This window comes from Zophobas morio, unplaced genomic scaffold (genome assembly GCF_036711695.1).
Source record: "Zophobas morio isolate AGI-343-1 ecotype UQ-CSIRO unplaced genomic scaffold, CSIRO_AGI_Zmor_V1 ptg000016l, whole genome shotgun sequence".
Classification (NCBI taxonomy): domain Eukaryota; kingdom Metazoa; phylum Arthropoda; class Insecta; order Coleoptera; family Tenebrionidae; genus Zophobas; species Zophobas morio.
The window spans coordinates 1,744,938-1,768,525 of NW_026972121.1; the positions used below are offsets into that span (position 1 = coordinate 1,744,938).

The 23,588-nt window shown below is 35.6% G+C and overlaps 1 protein-coding gene across 1 annotated transcript in view; it reads right to left on the reverse strand.

The window, feature by feature from the left end:
- The window catches only part of Nsl1 (non-specific lethal 1), a 33,019-nt gene that overhangs the window by 7,633 nt on the left and 1,798 nt on the right, over nt 1-23,588 (reverse strand). Inside the window, exons 3-4 of the mRNA XM_064056685.1 lie at nt 15,713-16,561; nt 1,149-1,756 (exon numbers count right to left, since the gene is read on the reverse strand). Of these exons, the coding sequence (XP_063912755.1) occupies nt 1,149-1,756; nt 15,713-16,561 (1,457 nt within the window). The remainder of the gene's footprint in view (nt 1-1,148; nt 1,757-15,712; nt 16,562-23,588) is intronic.

Genomic DNA, 23,588 nt, shown 5'->3' on the forward strand with positions numbered 1-23,588 from the left:
AAGGACTGGAGCCCAAAATGACTTCTAAAAGTCGGCATACACAAAAAACATCATTTTAGGTGATTTTCGAAAATGCTAAAAAAAAGTCAAAAAATTTCAAACTGAAAATCGAGATTTTGGAAAAGTTGCCTACAAATCTACAAAAAAATCTAGGATAAAGTTCGACGTGCTGACTCCAAAAATATAACGTGTTTTTGGCCTAGAAGTAAGATTTTGGGACTGAAATGAATTTTTCAAGTCCCAAAAAATTGCAATTTTTCATTAAATTAATTGTCGTTAATAATTAAGCTTCTCAGGGACAAAAATGAATTATTTTTAATAGCATCTGCACATGCTCACTGCGCTCGCATTTTAAACATGTCAAGTAGACCAGAATCCCCACTATATAATAATTATTGATAAAGCATATAAGTTTGTACACTTTAAACACTATTCAAAAATTTTTAATTCCCGAGCGTAAGTCATAATAGTGTCCATCCGTCCAATGAGATGATAATCTGAGAAACCACTGGGATGATAAATCACATTCAAATATTATAAAATTACATACTCTTGTACTCGTGGTTTATGAATTCACCTTGATTTTTATACCAGGCTTATACACACTTTCGCAAAAAATAAAAATTTTATAACATTTTATAATCTTAATTAAAATAATCAAACGTCGAGATTACGAAATAAAGCATCCATTAGGGGCGAGGAAAGTTATGTGTAAATAACCTTAGACCCGCTTTTTTACGACCTAATTTTAGTTATTTATTTGATAGTGGTTTCGGAGATTTGTCTAATAAAATCGCCGACAGACGACAGACAGCCGGAAACGGAAGACATATTTTGTCATATTCTAGGACCCCTGAAACGTCGAGAAAAGACGAAAATCCTATTAAAACACCGGCATTTCGTTTCACTAATTTTTTTTTTATGGTATCAAGTGTTAAAAAAGTGCACATCTGTTGTTTAGTCTGTGACGGTCGTAGAAAAAGATTGTGTGTCCTCGATATAATAATACGAAAATCGCTACAAGTTCCATAGTAACGACCCAAATCAACCCGACTCAAACGATGACCCTTTCTAATTATACTCTATTTACAAGGCAACACAATTTCGAACGTCATTATTCCAAGCCCAATTTCGCCCTAATAATTTACCTTCTGGCATCGAGAACACCGGATGGAACGCCGGATCCACCAACGCTATCCTCTCCGCCTTGCTGAGCGCGTCCGTCGGGTCCCTCGGGTGCGTCGGGTCCGTCCGTCCCGTGCACACCGCGCACGGCGCCGACGTCCTCTGGCACCCGCACCGCACCGAGCTCGGCCTCGCCGCCTTCTTCGAGATCACGTGGAGCCCGTTCAGCTGCAGCAGCTTCCGCTTCTTCAGGTTGACGAGCGGCCGCGTCCTGGCGCACTGGTAGTCCGGATAGGCGCCGTTCGCCGTCGTCGACGTGCCGCCGCCTCCGTCGCACGCCTTCGACGAGATCGGCGAGCTGCCCGGTAGCTGGCCGCGGTACCCGTTGACGGCCGTCGGCGACGTCGACGACGCCGTCGTGCTGTTGTTGTTGTTGTTGACGGCGGACGGCGGGGGCGGCGGACTCGCTCCCCCCAGCTGGATCTCGCCCTTCGACGCGCGGATCTGGCGCTGGATCTCGCTGTGCTGACGTATCCGGTACTCCAGGTCGGAGATCTGGGCCTGCAGCCACGTCCACCGGCTGGCGATGGCGGCGCGCTGCGTGGCGTATTTCCATAACGAGCGCTTCTGTCTGCAAAAGAAGGAACGAACGACGATTAAATCAAGTTAAATGTGGCGTGTTGCAAGGGTCCGTTTTGAAACCGCCGCTATTTTGCATTTTCATTAACGATATTTTCATCATTTTAAAAACGACAGACAATCTTGGTGGGATATGTTGTCATAGTTTAAGCCCATAAAAGGGCTTAATGACTGAGACGCGCATTTGAATTGTAAACTAACATCCATTAATCACCGTGATAACATTATCTGCAAATCAGATAGGACCTTGAATTGTGTTACTGGGTTATCAATAGATATTAATTGTATACAAATATTTTTAGTTAAATAACAATACGAAAATAACACAAATTACAACAATACAACCAATTAGTTGGAATATTAATAATAATAATAATAATAATAAATATTACGTTTCTAATGAGGAGTTCCACCACAATATATTTCACGTTGATCGGCGATGGATAAAGAAGCAAGTGCTTTTAAAAAGGTTGCTAAAAATATACTGTTGACGAGGTATATTCGACGTACATCAGACTGCCGTAATCGCAACTTTAGAAATACTGACCACGCAGAAAACTTTATTTTCATCTTACTCCTGCAAAGATACAATTACCGACTTTCTTCCGTTTATCAGGAAATGAGGTATCATAATGTAGTGTATCACGATTTTTTATGGAATTAAAAAAATGACGGTCGTCCCCGAAAAAAATATTTAAACGACGTCATGGTCACGACATTACTAAGTAAATTTCAATTAAACTATTATGCGAATATTTCTGACCGCAGCGCGCAACTGACCTGTAGGATTAGCGTCATCTGCAGATTTTTTTTTGACCGCGGTGCGCAACTTACCCACGTCCATTCAGGATTATCTCAAAATGAGTTTTAAACTTCTCTTAAATTTTGAGAGCTCTGTTAGTACCGCACTGTATAAATCAAAATTAATAAAATAATTCCTATGTTGACTTGTTATTGTCATTTTAATGTTAGGAATATCGTGTAGGAAGTAAAACTCTAACCAAAATTTGGCCAATGATCCCCACCAACAATGTAGGAAGTCACCTTAAATTCCCTTTGGTAAACACCATTTAAATTTTATGAAATCACGTACTCCTATACTTGTGGTTTATGAATCCGCCTTGACTTTTACTTCCTGAACGTAAACCAAGGAGTATTGTAACCGGGTCCATTGGACGACTGGCTCCCAAAATTTATAATACAAAGTGTTTTTTAATTTGATAAAATAAGATACTCGTACACTTGTAGGGTGTGAATCCGTGTCGAATTCTCACCATAGACATCCCAAATTTTTGGAAAAAAAATCAAAACTGAATAACAATATTCCGGTTCTTTGATTTTTCGACTTTTTCATTTTTAGCATTTTTCAATTTTGGGATTTTTCAATATTCCGATTTTTCCATTTCTCGATTCAATTTTTCGTCATTTTAGTTTTTCGGTTTTTTCGAATTTTTGATTTCTCAATTTTTTGTTTTGATTTCTTGATTGAATTTTTCAATTCTTCAGTTCATCGACATTTTAATTTTTCGTTTTTTTAGTACTTCGGTTTTTAATTTTCAATTTTTCGAATTCTTCTCGCTTTTAAATTTGTCGGTTTTTCAATTTTTCGACATTTTCGTTTGAAGATTTTTCAATTTATCGATTCTCCAATTTTTTAAATTTCTCTATTAAGCGATTCTTTGATTTTTTTACTTTTCGATTTGTTGATACATATTTTGATTTCTCGATTCAATTTTTCGATATTTTCATTTTTTGGTTTTTAACACTTCAGTTTTCAATTTTCAACTTTTCCAATTTTTAAATGTTAGATTTTTCACTTTTTTAATCTTTCGATTTCTCGATTTTCCGATATTTCAATTTAACGATTTTTCGATTCTTCAAATTTTTCGATTTTTCAATTTTTGGCGTTTCGAAATTTTCGATTTTTCCTTGGCTCTATTAAGCGATTCTTTGATTTTTTGAATTTTTGATTTCCCAATTTTTGTTTTTAGGATTTTTAATTTTTCCGTTTTTAAATTTTTCAATTTTCAGTTTTCCGATTTTCCAATTTATCGAGATTTCGATGTATCGATTATTTAATTTTTCCATTTATCGAGTTTTGAAGCTAAATGTTTTAATTTCAAATTTTTCGGGAAGCCTCGATTTTACAATCAAGCTCCGCCCCTCGGTCTGACAACGAATGAAAAATTCATCACAATTGGGACAGGGGCGGGTGGGCGGGGTTTATTTTTAACTTTTTTTTGTCTTAACATATATAGTTTCTTTCAACAACATTACTGAAAAACACTGTATTTTGACTTTTTTCCTTAACATATGTAGGTAGTTTTTTTTTCATGACAAGAAACTGAAAAAAATGTTTAAAAGGGTGAATTTGTAGAGAAGTATGTGGGATAAAATTCACCACTTTAAATATGTTTTCAGTTTCTTGTTGTGAAAAGATGACTACACATATTAAGAAAAAAAGGAAACATGTAAACCCCGCCCACCCACCCTATCTCAATTGTGACGATTTTTCTTTGTTGGTCGTTAGTCTGGGAAGGCGGAGCTTAATTGCAAAATCCGTATTTTTCTACACAAAAAATGTGAATATTCTGTAATTTTAGTCCAAAATAGAGGAGTTCTCGATGGAGGAAAAAATTTGGAAAAATTAAAAATTATGACATACACATCGAAAAATTGATATCCTTTAAATTCTCAACTTTTAAGCAAAATTCAATGAATTTAAAGAACATATAGGAATACAAAAAGTAAGCTTATAAAGGATCTGTAGTTTTTGATTTTCTTGGCTCACGACGAATAAAAAAAATTATCACATTCGAGATAGGGCGGGTGGGCGGGGCTTACATCTTTCCTTTTTTTCTTAATATGTGTAGTCATCTTTTCACAACAAGAAACTTAAAACATTTTTAAAATGGTAAATTTGTATACTTCAACATCCATTTTGCAATTACGCTCCGCCCCTCGGTCTGACAACGAATGAAAAATTCATCACGACTGAGATCGAGACGGATGGGTGGGGCTTTTTCACATGATAATTACTCGTAAAAAATAAGGATTTAACAATTAAGTTCCGCCCCTATGCTTACGACGAATAAAAAAAACATCAGAATTGAGATAGGGAGGGTGGGCTTATATTTTGCCTTTTTTTCTTAATATACATAGCCATCTTTTCACAAAAAGAAACTTAGAACATGGTTAAAATGGTACATTTTTGCATGGAAATATGGATTTTGCAATTATGGGGCGGTGCCTAATTCCAAATTGGTATTTCCTTATACAAATTTTCCATTTTAAACATGTTTTAAGGTTCATGTTGTGAAAAAAGTCTACATATATGAAAATAAAAAGGCAAAAAGTAAGCCCGCCCACCCGCCCAATCTCAATTGTGATGATTTTTTTTTCGCCGTGAACAAAGGGGGCGGCGCTTAACTGCAAAATACCAATTTCTTTACAAGAATTTGAAAACATGTTTTTGGGTATCGTGTTGTTGAACGAATAAGAATACTGTATGTAAGGCAAAATATAAACCCCGCCCACCCACCCCATCCCAATTGTGATGATTTTTTTTTTAAATTCTTAAAAACTTAAAACACGTTTAAAATGGTAATTTTTTGTAAAGAAATATGGATTTTACAATTAAGCTCCGCCCCTTTCGATTTCTCAATCTTTTGATGTTTCGATTTCTAGATATTTCAATTTTTCAATTTCGATATTTCAGTTTTGCAATTTTTCAGTTACCGGATTTTCGGTTTCTCGATTTCTATTTTTTTGATTTTTGCGATTTTTAAAAATTTAAATCAACGATTTTTCCATTTTTCACTTTTACGATTTTTTGATGTTTCGAATTCCCGATTTTAAATTTTTTTGTGCGTATCTACATATTTCAATTTTCGACTTTCAATTTTGGGAATTTTTTAAAACCCATTGTTTTCAATTTTCCATTTTTAAAATTTTTTCATTTCTCGATGTTCGTTTTTCGGTTGTTCGATGCCTAGGCATTTTTTGTAATTTATCAAAGGACCGGAATTTGTTGGGCTGCACTTCAGGGATGAGGGAAGTTCTCTCGAAATAACCGTCAAACAATTTTTTAAAAAAGTTTTGTCGCTCATTTTTTTTCCTCTAAAATGCAATAAAATAAGAATTAAAACAGTAATATTCAAAACATTTTGCTCCATTGTAGCTCAATTAATAATTTTAATCCCGTTCTCTGCTTCGAAAAGATAAAACCATTCAAAAAAGGCTAATTGCTACGTGCTTAATCCTGGCATTCTCTCGATGTACTTATAAACATAAATAATCGAAATTAAGCATGTACTGATAATCTAAAATTTGATACAGCTCAAATAAATCTTTAAAAATATTACTTAGATAATTCTTAGCGGATAAATATTCAGAGACCGGACTAGTGCGGGTAACCTTCAAATCGCCCACAAGCTCGTATCCTCGCTGCAATTAGTGAGGGTTAAGCACAATTTAAGTAACTACGTTAATATTTTATAACCCTTTTTCTTATACTTTTCGGCTAATCGTTCCAATGGGAGGTTCAATCGGCCTGCTCCGATCCGACCCACGTTACTCACCACAAACAACAAAAAAAGCCTAAAAATACCGCATACATTGACAGCACATCGTGAGTCACAGAGCAAGCAACCAGTTAACCAAGTCATGCGCCTCCAGCGTTTACCGCACCATAAAAATTCACGCGAAAGTAATTTTAATCGCAGAAAATCATAAACTAAACGCGGAAATGTCGAGTTTTTTCGTTTCGATTCCACTCCAACGACTTAATTCAGCAATTACGCTATATTCTGTGACATATGCGGGCCACCTTTTTTTCCATAAAAAATTCTATCCATAACGAACCTCACATCTGTTACAATATTGTCGTGCCAAATGAATCGAATTAGTGGCATATCAAAGGAAATTCTTCGTATTCTGGGTACAAGGTCGACACATTTTAATTTGGACGGCAATTAAATCACAAACATTGCTGATAAATAGTGGAGATTTTAATCACATGATGGAAACTCCGCCCACGACGGTGGAGACTCATTACTCAACAAACAATAATAGTCTTTATCGCATTGCATCCGAAGTGATACTTTCACACCCTTTCGCGCTATATTTTTTCACATTTTTTTTTGTAATATTTATTACACAATTATATATAGCGTAAATTATACTTTGCGATGACGTTACCGATTTTTTTCGACTTTTACTATTGTACTGTCCATCGCTCCATCTTCAAACAAAACCACACTCCAACATTCACCTTATCCTATTCATTATCATGTTTATGTTTACAATTCCGTCTCGATTTTCGCCTTTGAAAAATCTGCGACGTCGCCGATTCTGTGTCAGTGAACCCGCCGTTAAGCAACTTCATTCATATTCGCCGTCCCACTTTTTCTTCAAAAACTTTACTTTCATGGAAACCGCAACTTAGCCCATTTCCCAACTTCACTCAAAATCACTTCCGAACTAATAACAATATCTTGGCACACGCTCAAAACTTAACAGTAAATATAGTGACGTAACGTCGCAAAAACTGCACTCCGCTTAAACACGTTTTAACAAAGGCAATAAAATCCACTTTAAACATTGCGCGTGAGATACAATATTTAGCGTGAAAAAATAAATAAACAACGAACTACATATTTGCGGACGAGTCAACAACCCGCGATTTATTTTTAACTCTGACAAAAAACAAAAATGAAAAATTTACCCAAATCGAACGATCAACAGGTAGTCGGTAATTAATTAAATAAATTTAGTTTGCCGAAACGGTCGTCGTACACATGTACGTTAGTCCGCAATATTGATCGTAGAGGTCGCCGCCCATTTCTACTGATCCTTACACTATGCAGCGCAAACTTATATAAGCACAGCCTCGAAACGAGAAAAAAATTAGCCGCCCTTTGTTGAAACTACACCGATCCGAGTCAATTCGATCGACTGTACCATGCGACAACGTCAATTAAATCACGCATCCGTTATTCTCGTTCTCGACCACTCTATACATGGTCGTTCAATATTTACAAACTGAATATTCCACATTAACATTCGTATAACAAACCGACGAGACTGAAACCGAACCATGACTTTCAATTTCTGAAGGAACAACGTTATTTCTGGCGCTGTGATCAATAATGGTTTAAAAGAATAATTGAGAGGCGTGCCCATGATTGAGTATTAGAGTTACCAAACCAATTAAGACTGTGTTTCCGTTCGAAACGGGATACCACACACAAAAAAAAAAAAAAACGAGCGCTTCATGTTTTTCCTCTTTCAACGCCAGCGGACAATCATTTATGCAAATAACCCACTTTTCTGTTCGTCACTTCGCAAATGTTTATGGGATACAATTCCACGAATCGGAGAAACCTGTGTGAATATAATGGCTAGAATTTCAGTTAGGAAAACAGTCGGTTCCTGCGAGACAAAGAAAAAACGGACGTCAGCTGTTTCTTTTGAGTCGGCGTAATGTAATGAAATTGAATTATGCAACTGCCGCACGGAAAAAATAAGTTGTCTTTTTCGAATTCAAGGGCGAAGACTGCGTTTGCATGAGTCAGACGGAGCGACACATGCTGATAAAGACGACCAGAAACAATATTTGGCGACAAGATGAAGGTCTTCCGCGCAGATTAACTATTAGTCAAAAGAGACGCAGTGTACCATAAAACTTCCACTAGATGTAAATTATTAAAAAGAAAGGTTAATACTCGAAGGTACGTTTACCGTACCGCTATTTTTAACGTAGGTTTTGCGTAAATTACAACGTATAAACAAAACCCGCCGAGTATTAAACAACTAGCGTACATATCGAACACAGTTCCACTCTAACATCAATCTATTACGTTCTGTACACTACTCCGATACGATCTGACATGTCTTCAACAAAGCACTTCGTATTCATTATAACTTACAATAACCTACCGTCCGGGTGCGTTGTGCAGGTCATGTCCGATCAATGAAATGTGTACTAGATTTTTCTGTAAATAAATTTTCTTATTCGTTTGCTTTTCTAACCGTAACAATAGGGTGTACACATCCTGTGCACCATTACGCAACGTAACCGTACGAATTGGAGCTGCGCGCTCTAAAAAATCCAGGCTTAAATAAAACGTAAACATTACGTCCCATTATCTTATCCTTATCTTATTACGAACTCGTTCCTCTGTATTCACATACTCACGCATTGCTGATATGAATAATCGTCGCTTTCACCGCATACACTACTTTCCGTTGACTTCTGAAACGCCACCGCAAAATCTATTACCGTTTGTGTTTCGTTATTAAGATTTCGTAAATCGTTAATTTCGAAAATACCGAATATATCGTTTGCTAGAAGAAACAGCAACCATAGAAAAACAATTGTATGCAACGCGTTTAAAATTTTTTTTGGACACCGGTTTTTTAAACACTCGCCTTACTTCAAAAAGCAGATACGAGAAAAACAAAAGGGGTCCCCTAGATTCTTTCAAGCTACTTCAAAAATCAGACGCGAAAGGTCCCCCAGATTATTTCAAACTACGACAAAAACTAAAGGAAATAAAACGGGTTCAGAGATTCTTTCAAATTACTTCAAATACAAAACAAAATAGGTCCCCACAAAAACCACACGAGAGGTCCCCGAAATTCTTTCAAACTACTTCAAAAATTAAAAAAGGGTTCCCAGAAATTATTTCAAATTACTTCAAATACAAAACAAAAGGGAGCCCCGAGATTCTTTCAAAGCACTTCAAAAATCACACACGAGAGGTCCCCAAGATTCTTTCAAACTACTTCAAAAACAAAACAACAGGGGTCTCAGAGATTCTTTCAAATTAATTCAAATACACAACAAAATGGGTCCCCGAGATTCTTTAAAACCACTTCAAAAATCATATACGAGAGATCCCAGAGATACTTTCAAATTACTTCAAATACACAAGAAAAGGTATCCTCTAGATTCTTTAAAACCACTTCAAAAATCATATACGGGAGGTCCCCGAGGTTCTTTAAAACTACTGTAAACACTAAAGAAAACAAAAGAAGTCCCAGAGATTCCTTCAAATTAATTCAAATACAAAACAAAAGGGGTCCCCAAGATTCTTTCAAACTACGGCAAAAATTAAACAAAAAAACGGGTTCAGAGATTCTTTAAAATTACTTCAAATACAAAACAAAGAGGTCCCCAAGGTTCTTTAAAATTACTTCAAATACAAAACAAAGAGGTCCCCAAGGTTCTTTAAAACCACTTCAAAAATCACACGAGAGGTCTCCGAGATTCTTTCAAACTACATCAAAAACAAAACAAAAGGGGTCTCAGAGATTCTTTCAAATTACTTCAAATACAAAACAAAAGGGGGCCCCGAGATTATTTAAAACCACTTCAAAAATCACACACGAGAGGTCCCCGAGATTCTTTCAAACTACTGCAAAAACTAAAGAAAACAAAAGGGGTCCCAGAGATTCCTTCAAATTACTTCAAATACAAAACAAAAGGGTTCTCGAGATTTTTTCAAACTACTTCAAATACAAAACAAAAGGGGTTTCAGAGATTCTTTCAAATTACTTCAAATACACAACAAAAGGGATCCCCCAGATTCTTTAAAAATACTTCAAAAATCATATACGACAGGTTCCCGAGATTCTTGCAAACTACTGCAAAAACTAAAGAAAACAAAAGGGGTCCCAGACAGAGATTCCTTCAAATTAATTCAAATACAAAACAAAAGACGTCCCCAAGATTCTTTCAAACAACGACAAAAACTAAAGAAAATAAAACGGGTTCAGAGATTCTTTAAAACCACTTCAAAAATCACACCAGAGGTCCCCGAGATTCTTTCAAACTACTTCAAAAACAAAACAAAAGGGGTCTCAGAGATTCTTTAAAACCATTTCAAAAATCACACCCGACAGGTCCCCGAGATTCTTTCAAACTACTTCAAAAACAAAACAAAAGGGGTCTCAGAGATTCTTTAAAAACACTGCAAAAATCATATACGAGAGGTCCCCAAGATTCTTTCGAACTACTGCAAAAACTAAAGAAAACAAAAGGGGTCCCAGAGATTCCTTCAAATTATTTCAAATACTAAACAAAAGGGTTCTCGAGGTTTTTTCAAACTACTTCAAAAACAAAACAAAAGGGGTCTCAGAGATTCTTTAAAACCATTTCAAAACTCACACCCAACAAGTCCCCGAGATTCTTTCAAACTACTTCAAAAACAAAACAATAGGGGTCTCAGAGATTCTTTAAAACCACTGCAAAAACCATATACGAGAGGTTCCCAAGATTGTTTCAAACTACTGCAAAAACTAAAGAAAACAAAAGGGGTCCCAGAGATTCCTTCAAATTATTTCAAATACTAAACAAAAGGGTTCTCGAGATTTTTTCAAACTACTTCAAAAACAAAACAAAAGGTGTGTCAGAGATTCTTTCAAATTACTTCAAATACAAAACAAAATGGGGCCCCGAGATTCTTTAAAACCACTTCAAAAATCACACACGAGAGGTCCCCGAGATTCTTCCAAACTACTTCAAAAACAAAACAAAAGGGGTCTACAAAAGGGGTCTCGGAGACTCTTTGAAATTACTTCAAATACACAACAAAATGGGTCCCAGAGATTCTTTAAAACCACTGCAAAAATCATATACGAGCGGTCCCCAAGATTGTTTCAAACTACTGCAAAAACTAAAGAAAACAAAAGGGGTCCCAAATATTCCTTCAAATTATTTCAAATACAAAACAAAAGAGTTCTCGAGATTTTTTCAAACTACTTCAAAAACAAAATAAAAGGTGTCTCAGAGATTCTTTCAAATTATTTCAAATACAAAACAAAATGGGGCCCCGAGATTCTTTAAAACCACTTCAAAAATCTCACACGAGAGGTCCCCGAGATTCTTCCAAACTACTTCAAAAACAAAACAAAAGGGGTCCCAGAGAATCTTTCAAATTACTTCAAATACACGACAAAATGGGTCCCCGAGATTCTTTAAAACCACTGCAAAAATCATAAACGAGAGGTTCCCAAGATTCTTTCAAACTACTGCAAAAACTAAAGAAAACAAAAGGGTTCTCGAGATTTTTTCAAACTACTTCAAAAACAAAACAAAAGGGGTCCCCAAGATTCTTTAAAACCACTTCAAAAATCAGACGAGAAGTCCCCGAGATTCTTTCAAACTACTTCAAACACAAAACAAAAGGGGTCTCAGAGATTCTTTCAAGTCACTTCAAATAGAAAACAAAAGGGGGGGCCCGAAATTCTTTAAAAAATTTGTGGAACCCTAGTGTTTTTTGTTAACAATTTAAAAGAATCTCTAGGGGCTCTTGGATTTTTTGAAAGTATTTAAAAAAATTTCTGGTGTTTTAGTTTCGAAAGAATTTGAAAGAATCTGTGTTTTCTTTTTTGAAAGAATTTGAAAAGATCTCCCGGGCTCTCTTTTTTAATTAAAAAAAAAAAAAAAAAAAAAAAAACTGGTGTTATTTTAAAAATTATTAAAACCACCCCAGAGGCTCCAAAGACTTTTTGAGAATTCAAGAATAATCGCAGGGGCCTTTCGTGTTTTTTTTTAAGAATTTTAGGAACCCCAAGTGTTCTTTTAAAAAATCTTTTAAAAGTATCTCGAGGATCCTTTGTGTTTTATTTTTGAAAATATTCCAAAGAATCTGGGTGGCCTTTAATGTTTTTTTTTCCGAAAGAATGTGAAAGAATCTCTTATGTTTTTATCACAGTTTGAAAAAATCTGGGGAGGCCCGAATGTTTTTTTTTTAATTTGAAGAAACTCAGGACCTCTAGGGGTGTTTCTTAAGAATTTAAAATAATCTCGGGAACTCCTGGATGTTTCGAGAATTTACAAGTAACTGGAATCTCCCCAGTGTTTGATTTTTGAAACAATTTAAAATAATCTGGGCAGTCGCTGGTGTTCTTTTTTTAAGAAAAATCTATGGTGTTTATTGAAACATTTTTGAAAAGCACCCCAGGGGCCCTTAATTGGTTTTTTGAAAGTTCAAAAAGAATCTCAGGTTTTTTTTTTAAGAATCTTAAGAACTCAAAGTGTTCTTTTAAAGCATTCATAAGAAGTTTAGGATTCTCCTGTAAAGAATTTAAAAGAATCTTGTGCGTCCTTTGTGTTTTATTTTTGAAAATATTCCAAAGAATCTGGGTAGCCCTTAATGTTTCTTTTTCTGAAAGAATGTGAAAGAATCTCTTATGTTTTTATCAGAGTTTGAAAGAATTTTTTTAATTTGAAGAAACTCAGGAACTCCTGGATGTTTCGAGAATTTATAAATACTGGAATCTCCCCAGTATCTGATTTTTGAAAGAATTTAAAATAATCTGGGCAGTCGTTGGTGTTTTTTTTAAGAAAAATCTATGGTGTTTATTTTAACATTTTTAAAAAGCACCCCAGGGGCCCTTAATTGGTTTTTTAAGGTTCAAGAAGAATCTCAGGTTTTTTTTTTTTAAAGAATCTTAAGAACTCCAAGTGTACTTTTAAAGCATTTATAAGAAGTTCCGAATTGTCCTGTAAAGAATTTAAAAGAATCTCGGGCGTCCTTTGTGTTTTATTTTTGAAAATATTCCAAAGAATCTGGGTAGCCTTTAATGTTTCTTTTTCTGAAAGAATGTGAAAAAATCTCTTATGTTTTTATCAGAGTTTGAAAGAATCTGGGGAACTCCTGGATGTTTTAAGAATTTATAAGTAACTGGAATCTCCCCACTGTTGGATTTTTGAAAGAATTTAAAATAATTTTGGCATTTTCTGAAAGAAAAAAATCTATGGGGTTTTTTAAAAATTGTTGACCTTTGGGCCCTTAATACGTTTTTTGAAAGTTGAAGAAGAATCCCAAGTACCATTTTAAAGAATCGTAGGAACTCCAAGTGTTCTTTTAAAGAATTTATAAGAAGTTCCGGATTCTCTTGTAAAGAATTTAAAAGAATCTCGGGGGTCCTTTTTGTGTTTTACTTTTGAAAATATTCCAAAGAATGTGGGTGGCGCTTTATGTTTCTTTTTCTGAAAAGATTTGGAAGAATCTCAGGGGTTCCTATGTTTTTATCTGAGTTCGAAAGAATCTGGAAAGCCTGGAACGTCTTTTTTTTAATTTAAAAACACTCAGGACCTCTAGGGTGTATTTCTTAAAAATTTAAAAGAATCTCGGGAACTCTTGATGTTTTAAAAATTTATATCTCCCCAGTCTTTGATTTTTGAAAGAATTTAGAATAATCTGTGCAGTCTTTGGTGTTTTTTTTCCTGAAAGGAGAAAAATCTATGGTGTATTTTTTTTTAATTTTTGAAAAGTATCCCAGGAACCCTTAATAGATTTTTTGAAATTTCAAAAAGAATTTCAGGTACCCTTCTTTTTTTTTGAAAGAATCTTAGGAACCCCAAATGTTCTTTTAAAGAATTTATAAGGAGTTCCAGATTTTCTTGTAAAAAATTTAAAAGAATCTCAAAGATCCTTTGTGTTTTACTTTTGAAAATATTCCAAATAATCCGGGCAGCTCTTAATGTTTCTTTTTCTGAAAAGATTTGGAAGAATCTCAGGGGTCTATGTTTTTATCAGAGTTTGAAAGAATCTGGGGAGCCTCGAATGTCCTTTTTTTTTAATTTGAAAAAAACTCAAGAACCCTAGGGTCTTAAGAATTTAAAAGAATCTGGGCAGTCTTTGGTGTTTTTTTTTCTGACAAAATTAAAAAAAAACTGGTGTTTTTCTTTTTAATTTTTGAAAAGCATTCCAGGAGCTGTTCTTTTAAAGAATTCGTAAGAAATCCGGAGTTATTTTGCATTTTTTAAAGATTTTAAAAGAATCTGGGTAACCCTAATTTTTTTTTTTAAGAAATTGAAAGAATATCAAAGGTCCCTCCTTTTTATAAATTTCTCTACACGCTCGTTTTTTAAACATTCGCTCCGCTCGTACCTAAAAAAATGCGACTAAAGAGGCGTTTAGAAAACCTGTTACATAATATACCATTACATCCGGATTTTTTGAAAATACGTTTCCTCTAATAACACAGCTGACTCCTGATCTATTAGAGTTTGAGCAGTGCAGAAAATCCAGATGCCGCATTTACGTCTAAATCGAGCTTTATAAATGACACAATGTGCGCACAAACATTGACACTGCAAAAGCGGAAATTGTGTGCAAACAACTCTATTTTGGTGCCACTTCTTTAAAAAATAGTTGAACTCAGTTTTTACATTGCAGATTTGGTCATTTTTCTGCGACAACGTCGTGATGTATAAAAACCGCATTTTTTATTCATTGGGACTTCCAATGTGACCTGAAGTCGACGCATGTTGAGCAGGTCACGTCTAATCAATGAAGTGCGCACTTTTTTTTTTTTTTTAATGCACATATTTTGTTTTAAGGCTGAATTATTATTCAGTCAAAGTATTCTTTGACTTGAATGGATTGCGCCGAATAAACAGCTCGGATTAATGAAAATCGCGTTGATTATCGGAACGGAACGCAAAATACACAGCCTTCGTAGTGAACAAATATTTATAAATGCTGTCTGTGTACAAGTCTTATCTCTTCTAAAAATTTGTATCGTAATAAATTTCAGTTTCCATAATTGTGGTTTTAATTTGAAGTCGTAGAAAAAGCGCAGTTTATAAAATAGACATTCGTTTTTTAAACACTCGCTCCGCTTGTGATCAAAGAGACGTTTTGGAGCTTGTTTAAGAAAAAAGAAAAATTTGTAATAATTTCGCAGATTAGTGTAATTACAGTTTCGCGGAAATTCTTAAAGTGTAATGACTTCAATTACCTTGAAACCTTCATAATAAACCCAAAATAGAAAGCTTTAAGTGAAGTGTAACATTAATGGTTACTTAAATTACCTTCTACGCGAAGTTCTAAAAATAATGCTCGAATGAAGTTGTTAACGCTTTCTTTCGTATTTAAACGTTTTTTTTTTAATAAAAATAAATTAAAACAAAAATTTTTTTTATACTCACATACTAAGGTACTGCTGATGGGGATTATTATAACTTTGCATTTCATCACAGCTTTCACCCCCCGAACTACTCTCCGTCGCTTCCGAGTCGACGTCGTGCTGCACCAAACACAGTTCCGTGTGCAGCAGTCCCGCGACCTTCTGCAACTCCTGTTTGTGTTCGATCGGCCACGGCGGCACGTTCACGATACCCGGCACACTAATCCTGTGATTTCCCGGTTCACTCGATCCCGAGCCGAAGTACTTCGGCAAATGTTTCTGCCTGGCGACGGAGTTCGCCTGGAGCGTCGCCGCCATCTCGAGCTTCTTCAGCATCGCCTTCGTCGAGCCGTAGGAGAGCGGGCGCGCGACCGGCCGCTCCTCCTCCAGCGAGCCGTCCTTGAGGCGCTTCAGCGAGCGGTGGACGTACTCGTAGACGCCGGCCACCTCGCCGCCGACGTGCTGGCCCATCGCGCGCGCCTGCAGCTTGCGCACCTTGCGCCGGAGGAAGTCGAGCCGGCGCTCGATCCGGCCCTGGACGGCGCGCAGCTCGGCGAGGCTCTCCCTCGCCTGGCTCTCCCGCAGGTCGGGCTGCTCCTCCATCGACATGTTCATCATGTCGACGTCGGTGAGGAACTTCTCAACGATGTCCTCGTCGGGGATGGCCTTGATGGCCTGCATGATCTCGTCGACGTTCTGCGGCAGGTCGGCGTCGGGCGAGCCCGAGGCGAGGTCAAGGGCCTGCTCCGCGTCGCCCTTGTGCAGCCTGGAGACGGTGTCGGCTTTGTGGAGGCCCATCTCGCTCAGCGTGGGGCTTCCGCTCATTATAGCGTCGCAATCCGCTGGGTCCGGGTCACTACGCTCATGGTACCTGCGGGAAGACGCTCGATTTTAACAAAAAGTACAAACAAGAAGTTATATCACAAGCTAGAAGGTTAACGAGATACCGCGGAAAAACGAAAACGGAGAATTTCGGACGTTTTTTTGGTCAATATTGTTTTTGGTGATGGCATTGAGGATTCAGAAAATGATTAAGAAATGCATCGCCGACGGTTTGATTTTTATTTTGTGATGGAGATGAACTTGGCCATGATCCTCGAGATATCTGTCTGACATTTATGATGTTTATGTTGCATATGCGAACCGAAAAGAATGTGTGCCCGGATTATTCGACGGGGAAACCCCTCTTTTCGTGGATCCGTGCGTCTTGGGTTCGCCCCGAGAATCGATTATCCAATTTACCTAATTTAATTAATACTGGAAAGGTGTCCAATAACCACGTGGCTCCTTTTCCTCACTCATGTTTTGTTTTGTAGAAACGACCCTTCTATATTTTTTGGCATGTTTTCAAAGCAGATAATTATAGCATTTGTTGGCATATTCAGCTGGCAGTAGAAAGCTTGCTACTATTGGTATTTTCAAAAGTAAAGTATCTTGTGTGAAAAAAACTGGGTGAGTTTTTTATGACTAGTACTGCGATTTATAAAATTACATACTCATGTAGTTGTGGCTTATGAATCCGCCTTCATTTTTATACACTTTGCACACAGATATTCGCAAAAAAATCAAAAGTTTAGTAAATCGTTAGTCCAAGTCTATCTTTTTATTCTGTCAAACAGATCCAGTGATCACGTGTTAGCGACATGACCAGCTCGTGCTAAAACCAACTGAATCTACACACATTTTTATATTTAACAAAACAAATTCGATTAGATGTAAGTGACCTCTTCTACATTTAAAAACACTAAAATTTTAACCACACTGGCTAGTTCCGTAATTATTACCAATTTTTGCACACTCAATTAAAAGTAACCATAAATACAATGCCGCTAATAAAATAACAAACATTGTTAAAACAAGCCATTACTTATGGTGACCAGTCCAAAAAAATTTGGCACTCTTCCGCGATAAAATTTTATTGCACTCATTGATAATTCCGTCAAGCTTTGGGAAATTCCCGCGTTTCGCGTTACAAAAATTTTCTCAACTCCAGGTAACAAAAAAAAGTTAACCTTGAAAAGTCTTAAATTGAGTTAATTCCAATACAAATTGTGTTATTCCCGAAATCCCGAAATAGCCGAAGTGGTGATCAAACAAAGCTAACAACCATCCTGATTAAACCAGCTTTCAAACGAAAAAAAAAAAGGAATTGAAATACATTTTTAAAGCGTTTCGGGCGCCTGTATAAATTTTTCCGTGCTTTAATTACTTCAAAAAGAAGACAAAGAATCCCTGAAATCCTACCAAATTCTTCAAAAACAAACCCCAAAGGTTACTGAAATTCTTTCAAAATAAGAACGAAGGAATATTACGGTGGAAAAATACGGCACCGACCGCTCGAAATCTAGACACCGCGTACGACGATGTTTACAATACGCTACGTTCGAAAGTATCGCTAAACAGTGGCGGTGCAAAGTTACTCAAGTTATACATTTATTACTTACTTATAAAAACTAAGTCTGTTTTTCGCAGATTGTTTACTTCCATTCCACGACTTACAAAGTTTGCAGCTCACCATGTCGAAATTATTAAAAAAAAAGGCACAAAGTATAAAGACACACAGCACGTGGTGGAAGAAAATCACTGAGATGTACGTCTATGGAATAACGTTAATACGATAGGGTTTTCTCGAGGTTTGTAGCCAGCTCGCACATGCGCACAGTCGACAGACTGTGTATGCGGTGTTTGAGTTTGTACCGAAACCGTGTCATTGAAAGCATACGACATGCTCTCTCCGTTCTTATTCTACACTCCTCGTCCAAAATACTTCAAAAAAAGATCCCCGAAATTCTTTCAAATTACTGCAAAAACAAAAAGGGTTCCCGAGATTCTTTTAAACTACTGCGAAAACTAGACAAAGGCATCCCCAAGATTCCTTCAAACTACTTCGAAAATCTGGCACAAGGGTTCCTCAAGATTCTAACAAATTGCTTCAAAAACAATACACAAAAAGAAAAAACATAAGGGGTCCCCAAGATTCTCTCAAATTACTTTAAAAATAAGACACACAGTGGATTTCGAGATTCCTTCAAACTACTTCAAAAACAAAACACAGAAATATCCCCAAGATTTATTCAAATTACTTTAAAAACAAGACCGTTAGTGGATCACCGAGATTCTATCAAACTACTTCAAAAAAAAAACAAAAACACAAAAAAAACCGACATTCTTCCAAATTACTTAAAAAATAAAACAGAAATATCCCCGAGATTCTTCAAAAATACTTTAAAAACAAGACCCACAGAAAAACCCGAGATTCTTCCAAATTACTTCAAAAACAAAAACCCCAAAAAACCGACATTCTTCCAAATTACTTCAAAAATAAAACAGAAATATCCCCGACATTCTGCAAAAGTACTTCAAAAACAAGACCCACAGAAAAAACCACGAGATTCTTTCAAATTACATACTTCAAAAACAAAACACAGAAATATTCTCCAGGATTCTTCAAAATTACTTTAAAAACAAGACCCACAGTGGATCGCCGAGATTCTTTCAAATTACTTTAAAAACAAGACACAGTAGATGCCCGAGATTCTATCAAACTACTTCAAAAAGAAAACACAGAAAAACCCCTGAGATTCTTCCAAATTACTTAAAAAATAAAACCGAAATATCCCAGAGATTCTTAAAAACTACTTAAAAACAAGACCCTCAGTGGATCCCCCTGATTCTTTCAAACTACTTCAAAAACAAAACACAAAAAAAACTCCAAGGTTCTTCCAAATTACTTGAAAACAAAACACAAAAATATCCCCAAGATTCTTCAAAATTACTTCAAAAACAAGACCCTCGGTGGATTCCCGAGATCATTTCAAACTACTTCAAAAACAAAACAGAGAAAAGCCCTCGAGATTCTTAAAAATTACTTCAAAACAAAACACAGAAATATCCCAGAGATTCTTTCAAATTACTTTAAAAACAAAAACCACAATGGATCCTCGAGATTCTTTCAAACAACTTCAAAAACAAAACAGAAATATCTACGAGATTCTTCAAAAATTTCTGTAAAAAACAAGATCCACGGTGGAGCCCCGAGATTATTAAAAATTACTTCAAAACCAAAATACAGAAATATCCTCCAGGATTCTTCAAGATTACTTTAAAAACAAGATACACAGTAGATGCCCGAGATTCTATCAAACTACTTCAAAAAGAAAACACAGAAAAACCCGTTCGATTCTTCAAAATTACTTAAAAAATAAAACCAAAATATCCCCGAGATTCTTCAAAACTACTTAAAAATGAGACCCTCAGTGGATCCCCCAGAGTCTTTCAAACTACTTCAAAAACAAAACACAGAAAAAAAACCCAAAGGTTCTTCCAAATTACTTCAAAACAAAACACAGAAATATTCCAGAGATTCTTTCAAATTACTTTAAAAACAAAACCCACAGTGGATCCTCGAGATTCTTTCAAACAACTTCAAAACAAAACAGGAATATCTACGAGATTCTTCAAAATTTCTGTAAAAAACAAGATCCACCCTGGAGCCCCGAGATTCTTAAAAATTACTTCAAAACCAAAACACAGAAATATCCTCCAGGATTCTTCAAGATTACTTTAAAAACAAGATACACAGTAGATGCCCGAGGTTCTATCAAACTACTTCAAAAAGAAAACACAGAAAAACCCCCGAGATTCTTTAAAATTACTTCAAAAATAAAACAAAAATATCCCCGAGATTCTTCAAAACTACTTCAAAAACAAAACCCTCAGTGGATCCCCCTGATTCTTTCAAACTACTTCAAAAACAAAACACAGAAAAAAAACCCAAAGGTTCTTCCAAATTACTTCAAAACAAAACACAGAAATATTCCAGAGATTCTTTCAAATTACTTTAAAAACAAAACCCACAGTGGATCCTCGAGATTCTTTCAAACAACTTCAAAACAAAACAGGAATATCTACGAGATTCTTCAAAATTTCTGTAAAAAACAAGATCCACGGTGGAGCCCCGAGATTCTTAAAAATTACTTCAAAACCAAAACACAGAAATACCAGGATTCTTCAAAATTACTTTAAAAACAAGACTCACAGTAGATGCCCGAGATTCTATCAAACTACTTTAAAAAGAAAACACAGAAAAACCCCCGAGATTCTTTAAAATTACTTAAAAAATAAAACAAAAATATCCCCGAGATTCTTCAAAACTACTTCAAAAACAAGACACTCAGTGGATTCCCGAGATCATTTCAAACTACTTCAAAAACAAAACAGAGAAAAGCCCCCGAGATTCTTAAATATTACTTTAAAACAAAACACAGAAATATCCCAGAGATTCTTTCAAATTACTTTAAAAACAAAACCCACAGTGGATCCTCGAGATTTTTTCAAACAACTTCAAAAACAAAACAGAAATATCTACGAGATTCTTCAAAAATTTCTGTTAAAACAAGATCCACAGTGGAGCCCCGAGATTCTTAAAAATTCCTTTAAAAACAAGACACAAGACAGTAGATGCACGAGATTCTATCAAACTACTTCAAAAAGAAAACACAGAAAAACCCCCGAGATTCTTCAAAATTACTTCAAAAATAAAACAAAAATATCCCCGAGATTCTTCAAAACTAGGTATGTACTTCAAAAACACGACCCTGAGTGGATCCCCGAGACTCTTTCAAACTACTTCAAAAACAATCAGAAATATGTACGAGATTCTTCAAAAATTTCTTTAAAAAACCAGATCCACAGTGGAGCCCCGAGATTGTCTCGAACTACTTCAAAAACAAAACACAGAAATAACCACGACATTCCTTCAAATTACTTCAAAAACAATTCACGGAAAGATCCGCCAGATTCTTTCAAATTATTTAAAAAACAAAACACAATGGGTCCCCAAGATTCTTTCAAACTACTTCAAAAACAGGACACAAAAATATCCCCAAGATTCTTTCAAATTACTTTAAAAACAAGACCGACGGTGGATCCCAGAGATTCTTTAAAATTACTTTAAAAACAAGACCTATATGGATCCCCGAGATACTTTCAAACTACTACTTCAAAAACAAAACGCAGAAGTAAACCCCGAGATTCTTTCAAATTACTTCAAAAAGAATTCGAAGAAAGATGCGCCAGATTCTTTCAAATTACTTAAAAAACAAAACACAAGTGGTCTCCGAGATTCTTTCAAACTACTTCAAAAACAAAATACAAAGCATCCCCGAGAGTTTTTCAAGTTACTTCAAAAACTAGACATGAGAGTTCCCCGAGATTCTCTCAAATCACTTTAAAAACAAGACTTACAGTGGATCCCCAAGATTCTTTCAAACTACTTCAAAAACAAAACAAATATCTACGAAATTCTCCAAAATTTCTTTAAAAAACAAGATCCACAGTAGAGCCCCAAGATTGTCTCGAACTACTTGAAAAACAAAACACAGAAATATCCCAGAGATTCTTTAAAATTACTTTAAAAACAAGACCCATAGTGGATTCCCGAGATTCTTTGAAACTACTACTTCAAAAACAAAACACAGAAGTAAACCCCGAGGTTCTTTCAAATTATTTAAAAAAACAAAACACAAGTGGTCCCGAAGATTCTTTCAAACTATTTCAAAAACAAAATACAAACCATCCCCGAGATTTTTTCAAGTTACTTCAAAAACAGGACAGAAATATCCCCGAAATTCTTTCAAATTATCTTAAAAACAAGACCCATAGTGGATCCCCAAGATTCTTTCAAACTACTTCAAAAACAAAACACAGAAATATTCCCAAGATTCTTTCAACCTACTTCAAAAACAAACCACAGAAATATCCTCGAGATCCTTTCAAATTACTTCAAATACAAAACACAGAAATATCCCCGAGATTCTTTCAAATTACTTTAAAAACAAAAGACAGAAGTAAACCCCGAGATTCTTTCAAATTACTTAAAAAACAAAACACAAGTGGTCCCAGAGATTCTTTTAAACTACTTCAAAAACAAAATATAAAGCATCCCCGAGATTTTTTCAAGTTACTTCAAAAACAAGACGGAAACATCCCCGAGATTTTTTCAAGTTACTTCAAAAACAAGACAGAAACATCCACGAGATTTTTTCAAGTTACTTCAAAAACAGGACAGAAATTTCCCAGAGATTATTTCAAATTACTTTAAAAACAAGACCGACAGTGGATCCTCAAGATTATTTCAATCTACTTCAAAAACAAAACACAGAAATACCCACGAGATTCTTCAAAATTACTTCAAAAACAAGACTCACAGTGGATCCCCGAGATTCTTTCAAACTACTTCAAAAATAAAACACAGAAATATCCCCGAGATTATTTCAAATTACTTTAAAAACAAGACCCATAGTAGATCGCCGAGAATCTTTGAAACGACTTCAAAAACAATTCACGGAAAGATCCGCCCGATTCTTCCAAATTACTTCAAAAACAAAACACAAGGGATTCCAGAGATTTTTTCGTTACTTCAAAATTGAGGATCTTTCAAAAAATGGGAATTTTCCAAAGGCGCCGGTAGTCCTAGTACACAAAAACGTCGGTGTCCGGAACCAAATTTTATATACTTTTTAAATAAAGTAAAATTGCAGACGCCGGCCCTGGTTAATTAAATATATTTTCAGAAGAAATTCCACTGTAAATTGTAAGTAAGCTATGAGGCGGAAGTAGACAAAACTTCTCTCGTCTCCAAAGCACACTACAACATAACAAACCCAGCTTTTTCGAAATATTACAAAATTTTATTATTAATTTGATTTACTACTGTGTGTTTCAAGTGAGTTTTTCCGTTGCAACATTTGGTGATGACGTCATCTTAGTAAAGACACGTGTACACACAATTTCAATTCAAACTAAGCAGTCACAACAGGACTCGAGGACTAATAATAAACAAAAGCAAGGTAGATTCATAAACTACAAATACAGGAGTGGACGTACCAACGTCATCA